This window comes from Drosophila ficusphila, unplaced genomic scaffold, assembly GCF_018152265.1.
Source record: "Drosophila ficusphila isolate 14025-0441.05 unplaced genomic scaffold, ASM1815226v1 contig_626, whole genome shotgun sequence".
Taxonomy (NCBI): Eukaryota; Metazoa; Arthropoda; class Insecta; order Diptera; family Drosophilidae; genus Drosophila; species Drosophila ficusphila.
The window spans coordinates 39,253-48,848 of NW_025064558.1; the positions used below are offsets into that span (position 1 = coordinate 39,253).

The 9,596-nt window shown below is 46.0% G+C and overlaps 1 protein-coding gene across 1 annotated transcript; it reads left to right on the forward strand.

Moving 5' to 3' along the window:
- Positions 1–533: 533 nt before the first annotated feature.
- On the forward strand, positions 534–2,369 carry LOC108093917 (uncharacterized protein KIAA0754-like). The gene has a single exon (XM_043208724.1). The coding sequence runs from the start codon at positions 534–536 to the stop codon at positions 2,367–2,369; it is 1,836 nt and encodes a 611-aa protein (XP_043064659.1).
- Positions 2,370–9,596: the final 7,227 nt, after the last annotated feature.

Sequence of the window (9,596 nt, forward strand, 5' to 3'; positions counted from 1 at the left end):
CCGAGGGCTTCGCGGCCAAACTGGCTGCGAAATATGAAGGCCCGTTCCGAGTGATCAAGTTCCTCTCGCCGAACATCGTCCGGCTGCAAGATATCGGGAGCCGCCGTCGCCGCACGGCCAGCATAAACAACCTAAAAGCATATCACCAAAGCAACGCGGACGACGACGAACATCAGAACGAGGATAGCCTCAGCATCACCGCAGCCCATGACGACCACGACGACCACGACGCCCGTGATCAGTCCAGAAGCCTCCACTCTGGCATCGGCTCTGATCCTAAGGAGCTATAGGAGCGCAGGAGCTTAGGATAGGCGCCACCCTCAAGCAGGCTAAAAGAGGGGTGGACTCTACTAATACGTTTGTTTATTTTCATAGATCCCAAATATTCGTTATTGGAATTGCCAGATCGACCGAAAAGCAACTTCGATACGTACGGGCAGCGCGCTATCGGATATCGATAAAGATAGCGCGATCTTCGCTCTGCAGACCCACGCGTTCAAACCTACAAATTGTGAGACGCAAAAGCTAAAAACATGCCGAGAGATAGGAACACGAATTCGCAGCGCCGCCATTCGCGCCATTCAGAGGACGAACCACGTCGCCGCCATCGCCACCATCGCCACCGCCGCGATCGCCCGGCTAATCAGGACCCAGGTGAGCGCCCAAACACCGCGGCTTCCGCCACGACGATGCCCGCATTAGAGGGACTGCACCTGGCAGCCAACGCCACCAGCCCCAGGCGCAACTCGCGGCCACCGACGCCGACAAGCACGGTCGCCGCCGACACGGGGCGCCCACCGCGTCCGCCATCGGCCGCGCCCGATGCCACCGGATCCACCCCACCAGCGACCACCGCCGACAGCGACGCCCAGCCGTCGCCCGCGATCAGCCCCACATGGTGCGAAGGGCTGACCTACGAGGACGTGGTGGCCTCTATTTTTGAGGCAGAAGAAGAGCCGGACCCAGCCATCCCCTCGGTCCCCGCCTCGCCGACCCCCGTGGGCCCGCTGGGCGCAATTTATGAGGAGGTCTCCGATGCTGAGGTGGTGACTCTCAGCTCGGACGACGACGAGCCACGGGGCGCGGCGATGGACACAGTTGTCCTTCTCGACGAGGAGGAGACCGTGCCGTGGGTACCGCCCCACCGAGAAACACCACCGCCCTCATACGAGGAGCTTTTCGGGCCGGGCCCGTACCCGGAGCCCGACCCTCCAGCATCAGCCGGGGTCAGCACCGCTGCCACCATGGCGGTGCGGGCCACCGGCGCCGCTGCCACGGGCACACCCAGGCCCGCACCCAGTGCCACCGACGCCAAGGAGCAGGCCACGCCCACGCTCACCGCCGCCGACGACACCGCCGACGCGGCAACCGTCCGGGCAGGAGCCAGCACCCCCACGGGGGATGACTTGCTCGCGCTCCTGCTGGGGAAGCTGGCCGCGTCCCCCGACGGACCCACCACGTCCGCCGCATCCCAGCAGCGGGAGGCAGTCCGGGCCGCGGTCCGAACAATAATGGCCACGATCCCCACGGCGGAAGCCACTGCTCAACCCGACGCAGCCGCTGGATCGACCGCCGGCATCCCACCGGCCGCCACTGCTCAATCCGACGCAGCCGCCGGATCGGCCGCCGGCATCCCACCGGCCGCCACTGCTCCACCCGACGCAGCCGCCGGCATCCCACCGGCCGCCACTGCTCAATCCGACGCAGCCGCCGGATCGGCCGCCGGCATCCCGCCGGCCGCCACTGTTCAACCCGACGCAGCCGCCGGATCGGCCGCCGGCATCCCGCCGGCCGCCATGGCTCAACTAGACGCCGCCACCCAAGCGGCCGCCCAACCGGACGCCGCCGCCACGGCGCGCGCCCCGACGCCGCCTGACGGCACCGCGGCCACTGCAGCCGTAGCTGCCGTCCTGCCGTCCAGGCCCGTGCGGCGGGTGAGGCCTATGCCGGCCACCGACCAGCAGCGCTGGCGTGGCCGCCAGCCTTTGGCCAACCCCGAAGGCGAACCAGTCGGCCGCCCAGGCATCCTCCGCCGACCGGCCCCATGGCCCATGGAGGAGGCCAGTACTGACGAGGAATTAGGAGAGGACGCCGAGGAAGACGAGGAGGACGCCGACTCGGAGGAGGAGCTTCCCCCGGTGGATCCCCTGCCTCCAAACGCCCAGGTCCGCGCCCTCGACGGATGGGTTACCGAAGACGGGTGGGTACCCATCGCCCTCCTGCGTAGTATAGACGGGCATCTGCGCCAGCCGAGACGCCGGGAGGTGCGCTACCTGGAGGAGGTAGCCGGCATCCGCTATCGCATCCAGATCTCGACCAGCGGCCGGGTAAAGGTCTTCCCGCACCCCCGAGGAAGGGATGGGGTGTGAGGTAACCCTCACAAGGCCCCCCCTCCCCCTCATGTACATAGTAGTTAGGCGTAATTTATAAGGTAGAGTATAAGGTAGAACTATAAGGTTTAGGGTAAGGACGACCAAGACCCACGGAGGGCACCCCTTTTGTAATATTAAGGCCCATGAAGGGCATCCCGCTTTCCCTCAGTTAGACCCCGAGGGGACAATCACTTTTGAGTTGGGGTGTGGTGCGCCCCAGTACGGGCCACATCCCCGGCCACGCCGAGGATCACATCATCAACACGCAAAACCACATCAGCAACACGCAAAACCACATTCAGCAACACGCGCATCAGCAACACGCACATCAGCAACACGCACATCAGCAACACGCACATCAGCAACATCCACGTCAGCAACATCCACGTCAGCAACATCCACAACCACGCCAGCAACATCTCCATCTCTCCAAACTTGAGCCCTCGGCAGAACCGACGGCCGGGTCCGGAGAGACACGGAAAAGAAGAGGAACGCACGATCGCGTAAGAGACGCGGGTGCGGGAGGCGGCAGACGAAAGAGGACGCCTATAGCCTGCACGAAAGCAGCGTAAGGGCCGCTGCCGCAGTCGACGGCAGCAGCGAGGGCTTCGAGCAGCCTTCGCTGTTCGCCGATCGTGGAGTTAGATTTTGACCATCGGAGTGAACGGAGTTAGTTTTTGACCATCAGAGTGGACGGTTGGATTTTGGCAAGCAGAGTGAACGGACGTGAGTGGATGGCGACAAGGATAAAAGGACACGTGGACATGGAGTCCCTCCGATAAGACGGGTGAGCCGGCCGCGGGCCAGCCCTACGGGGTGGCCAGCACGTGCGCAGGGAACTAGGGACCCTCAGGCATTAAGGAATTATGAATAAAGTTGTAAGAAAACCACAATTAACCATAGTCTTCTCTCTCCCAAGTCCTCCTTCCCCTTTCCCCTCCATACCTATGAGCACCGGCCGTCGGGTGACGGGGCCGGCATGCTGACTCCCGGGTGACGGGAGCAGCCGCTCAAATCCCGTATCTAGGAGCACCGGCCGTCGGGTGACGGGGCCGGCATGCTGACCCCCGGGTGACGGGGGCAGCCGCTCATAACCTGTACTGAGGAGCACCGATCCACGGATGACGGGATCGGTCGCTCAAAACCCCCCTCCCTCGTAGTTCGAGCACCGGCCGTCGGGTGACGGGGCCGGCATACTGATCCACGGGTGACGGGATCAGTCGCTCACTACATCCTTTCCTTGAGCACCAGCACCCGGGTGACGGGGCTGGCAAGTCGACTCCCGGGTGACGGGATCGACGGCTCGTAACCCTCCGCCCCCTAACAGGGCTCCGGCACCCGGTTGACGGGGCCGGATAAGCCGATCCACGGGTGACGGGATCGGTCGCCCTGGGCCTGCCCTGGTCCGCCGGCCGCCCGGGTGACGGGCCGACGGCATAACCACGGCACGCAACCCAAACTTTCCCCCTCAAACCCACGCCCAATTAGGGAACCCGCCTCCTTGTCCTGTCTGTCTCCGTAAATATAAATTATTTCTGTAGGGGACCCTGGATAGACTGAGTATTTATCCTGGCCCGTGATTAGCATCCTTACAACCTTAAGTGAAATGCTTTAATATTTTTACAATTTTTCTTTTGTTCAAAATTTGAATTTATGTAAATTTTTCGCTATTTGTATATGTAGATCTAGTTGGGTTTTACTGGGTTTCCCCAACTCTTTGCAGCGAATGCTGGATCTAATTGTAATCCCCAGAAATTAAGAAAGAAACAAGAAATTAAAAGATAAGCACAATCTCGTATGTCAAATTTTTGTTTTTTGCTCAATGTAACTTTTGAGGTGGCGTGTTGTAAAATATGAATATACATATATAAGGAAAAGTCACATTGATGCACATGCATTCATTTGATGCTTGTATGTGTGAGTGCGATGAAGGAGGAGATCGCAAGAAGTAACGGAATCTTCTTGCGCTTTTCCTTCTACACTTTGGGCATTTGCTTGTACACGCGAACACGACGCTTTACTTCTCCTTTGACAACGAGTGCGTGCGGTTTAACATTAAAAAGTGTCTGCTTATTTTATCTTGTTGCGGGTTTGGATAATACTTTATTGTATTATACTTTTTAATAAATACAATAAAACCAATAATGCAGCTAGATAGATATTTTAATAACAAATTCAGAGAGGTATTCCACTTTTAAATCGGGTAAAAATTTCAAAAGTTTGGGCTAAGCAGTGCTGGGATCTGGTCACTTTTCTGCAAACCCATTTTTTGCAAATTTTGACAGGTCGGGGGTCATAAAAAATGACGAAACATTGACCAAAAATTCGAAAATAAACCAATGATGTAGCTAGATAGATATTTTAATAACAAATTCAGAGAGGTATTCCACTTTTAAATCGGGTAAAAATTTCAAAAGTTATGGGCTAAGCAGTGCTGGGATCTGGTCACTTTTCTGGAAACCCTTTTTTTGCAAATTTTGACAGGTCGGGGGTCATAAAAAATTACAAAACATTGACCAAAAATTCGAAAATAAACCAATGATGCAGCTAGATAGATTTTTTAATATCAAATTCAGAGAGGTATTCCACTTTTAAATCGGGTAAAAATTTCAAAAGTTATGGGCTAAGCAGTGCTGGGATCTGGTCACTTTTCTGGAAACCCTTTTTTGCAAATTTTGACAGGTCGGGGGTCACAAAACATTACAAAATATTTACCAAAAATTCGAAAATAAACCAATAATGCAGCTAGATAGATATTTTAATAACAAATTCAGAGAGGTATTCCACTTTTAAATCGGGTAAAAATTTCAAAAGTTTGGGCTAAGCAGTGCTGGGATCTGGTCACTTTTCTGCAAACCCATTTTTTGCAAATTTTGACAGGTCGGGGGTCATAAAAAACTACAAAATATTGACCAAAAATTCGAAAATAAACCAATAATGCAGCTAGATAGATATTCGAATAACAAATTCAGAGAGGTATTCCACTTTTAAATCGGGTAAAAATTTCAAAAGTTTGGGCTAAGCAGTGCTGGGATCTGGTCACTTTTCTGCAAACCCATTTTTTGCAAATTTTGACAGGTCGGGGGTCATAAAAAATGACGAAACATTGACCAAAAATTCGAAAATAAACCAATGATGTAGCTAGATAGATATTTTAATAACAAATTCAGAGAGGTATTCCACTTTTAAATCGGGTAAAAATTTCAAAAGTTATGGGCTAAGCAGTGCTGGGATCTGGTCACTTTTCTGCAAACCCATTTTTTTGCAAATTTTGACAGGTCGGGGGTCATAAAAAATTACAAAATATTGACCAAAAATTCGAAAATAAACCAATAATGCAGCTAGATAGATATTTTAACAACAAATTCAGAGAGGTATTCCACTTTTAAATCGGGTAAAAATTTCAAAAAGTTATGGGCTAAGCAGTGCTGGGATCTGGTCACTTTTCTGCAAACCCATTTTTTGCAAATTTTGACAGGTCGGGGGTCATAAAAAATTAAAAAATATTGACCAAAAATTCGAAAATAAACCAATAATGCAGCTAGATAGATATTTTAATAACAAATTCAGAGAGGTATTCCACTTTTAAATCGGGTAAAAATTTCAAAAGGTTTGGGCTAAGCAGTGCTGGGATCTTGTCACTTTTCTGCAAACCCATTTTTTGCAAATTTTGACAGGTCGGGGGTCATAAAAAATGACGAAACATTGACCAAAAATTCGAAAATAAACCAATAATGCAGCTAGATAGATATTTTAATAACAAATTCAGAGAGGCATTCCACTTTTAAATCGGGTAAAAATTTCAAAAGTTATGGGATAAGCAGTGCTGGGATCTGGTCACTTTTCTGCAAACCCATTTTTTTGCAAATTTTGACAGGTCGGGGGTCATAAAAAATTACAAAATATTGACCAAAAATTCAAAAATAAACCAATAATGCAGCTAGATAGATATTTTAACAACAAATTCAGAGAGGTATTCCACTTTTAAATCGGGTAAAAATTTCAAAAGTTTGGGCTAAGCAGTGCTGGGATCTTGTCACTTTTCTGCAAACCCATTTTTTGCAAATTTTGACAGGTCGGGGGTCATAAAAAATTACAAAATATTGACCAAAAATTCGAAAATAAACCAATAATGCAGCTAGATAGATATTTTAATAACAAATTCAGAGAGGTATTCCACTTTTAAATCGGGTAAAAATTTCAAAAGTTTGGGCTAAGCAGTGCTGGGATCTGGTCACTTTTCTGCAAACCCATTTTTTGCAAATTTTGACAGGTCGGGGGTCATAAAAAATTACAAAATATTGACCAAAAATTCGAAAATAAACCAATAATGCAGCTAGATAGATATTCGAATAACAAATTCAGAGAGGTATTCCACTTTTAAATCGGGTAAAAATTTCAAAAGTTTGGGCTAAGCAGTGCTGGGATCTGGTCACTTTTCTGCAAACCCATTTTTTGCAAATTTTGACAGGTCGGGGGTCATAAAAAATTACAAAATATTGACCAAAAATTCGAAAATAAACCAATAATGCAGCTAGATAGATATTTTAATAACAAATTCAGAGAGGTATTCCACTTTTAAATCGGGTAAAAATTTCAAAAGTTATGGGCTAAGCAGTGCTGGGATCTGGTCACTTTTCTGCAAACCCATTTTTTGCAAATTTTGACAGGTCGGGGGTCATAAAAAATGACGAAACATTGACCAAAAATTCGAAAATAAACCAATAATGCAGCTAGATAGATATTTTAACAACAAATTCAGAGAGGTATTCCACTTTTAAATCGGGTAAAAATTTCAAAAGTTTGGGCTAAGCAGTGCTGGGATCTGGTCACTTTTCTGCAAACCCATTTTTTTGCAAATTTTGACAGGTCGGGGGTCATAAAAAATAACAAAATATTGACCAAAAATTCGAAAATAAACCAATAATGCAGCTAGATAGATATTTTAATAACAAATTCAGAGAGGTATTCCACTTTTAAATCGGGTAAAAATTTCAAAAGTTTGGGCTAAGCAGTGCTGGGATCTTGTCACTTTTCTGCAAACCCATTTTTTGCAAATTTTGACAGGTCGGGGGTCATAAAAAATTACAAAATATTGACCAAAAATTCGAAAATAAACCAATAATGCAGCTAGATAGATATTTTAATAACAAATTCAGAGAGGTATTCCACTTTTAAATCGGGTAAAAATTTCAAAAGTTATGGGCTAAGCAGTGCTGGGATCTGGTCACTTTTCTGCAAACCCATTTTGCAAATTTGCAGGGGGGGTCATAAAAAACTACAAAATATTGACCAAAAATTCGAAAATAAACCAATAATGCAGCTAGATAGATATTTTAATAACAAATTCAGAGAGGTATTCCACTTTTAAATCGGGTAAAAATTTCAAAAGTTTGGGCTAAGCAGTGCTGGGATCTTGTCACTTTTCTGCAAACCCATTTTTTTGCAAATTTTGACAGGTCGGGGGTCATAAAAAATTACAAAATATTGACCAAAAATTCGAAAATAAACCAATAATGCAGCTAGATAGATATTTTAACAACAAATTCAGAGAGGTATTCCACTTTTAAATCGGGTAAAAATTTCAAAAGTTATGGGCTAAGCAGTGCTGGGATCTGGTCACTTTTCTGCAAACCCCAATTTTGACAGGGTCGGGGTCATAAAAAATTACAAAATATTGACCAAAAATTCGAAAATAAACCAATAATGCAGCTAGATAGATATTTTAATAACAAATTCAGAGAGGTATTCCACTTTTAAATCGGGTAAAAATTTCAAAAGTTTGGGCTAAGCAGTGCTGGGATCTGGTCACTTTTCTGCAAACCCATTTTTTGCAAATTTTGACAGGTCGGGGGTCATAAAAAACTACAAAATATTGACCAAAAATTCGAAAATAAACCAATAATGCAGCTAGATAGATATTCGAATAACAAATTCAGAGAGGTATTCCACTTTTAAATCGGGTAAAAATTTCAAAAGTTTGGGCTAAGCAGTGCTGGGATCTGGTCACTTTTCTGCAAACCCATTTTTTGCAAATTTTGACAGGTCGGGGGTCATAAAAAATTACAAAATATTGACCAAAAATTCGAAAATAAACCAATAATGCAGCTAGATAGATATTTTAATAACAAATTCAGAGAGGTATTCCACTTTTAAATCGGGTAAAAATTTCAAAAGTTTGGGCTAAGCAGTGCTGGGATCTGGTCACTTTTCTGCAAACCCATTTTTTGCAAATTTTGACAGGTCGGGGGTCATAAAAAACTACAAAATATTGACCAAAAATTCGAAAATAAACCAATAATGCAGCTAGATAGATATTCGAATAACAAATTCAGAGAGGTATTCCACTTTGAAATCGGGTAAAAATTTCAAAAGTTTGGGCTAAGCAGTGCTGGGATCTGGTCACTTTTCTGCAAACCCATTTTTTGCAAATTTTGACAGGTCGGGGGTCATAAAAAATTACAAAATATTGACCAAAAATTCGAAAATAAACCAATAATGCAGCTAGATAGATATTTTAACAACAAATTCAGAGAGGTATTCCACTTTTAAATCGGGTAAAAATTTCAAAAGTTTGGGCTAAGCAGTGCTGGGATCTTGTCACTTTTCTGCAAACCCATTTTTTGCAAATTTTGACAGGTCGGGGGTCATAAAAAATTACAAAATATTGACCAAAAATTCGAAAATAAACCAATAATGCAGCTAGATAGATATTTTAACAACAAATTCAGAGAGGTATTCCACTTTTAAATCGGGTAAAAATTTCAAAAGTTATGGGCTAAGCAGTGCTAGGATCTGGTCACTTTTCTGCAAACACATTTTTTGCAAATCTTGACAGGTCGGGGGGTCATAAAAAATTACAAAATATTGACCAAAAATTTGAAAATAAACCAATAATGCAGCTAGATAGATATTTTAATAACAAATTCAGAGAGGTATTCCACTTTTAAATCGGGTAAAAATTTCAAAAGTTATGGGCTAAGCAGTGCTGGGATCTGGTCACTTTTCTGCAAACCCATTTTTTGCAAATTTTGACAGGTCGGGGGTCATAAAAAATTACGAAACATTGACCAAAAATTCGAAAATAAACCAATAATGCAGCTAGATAGATATTCGAATAACAAATTCAGAGAGGTATTCCACTTTTAAATCGGGTAAAAATTTCACATGTTATGGGCTAAGCAGTGCTGGGATCTGGTCACTTTTCTGCAAACCCATTTTTTG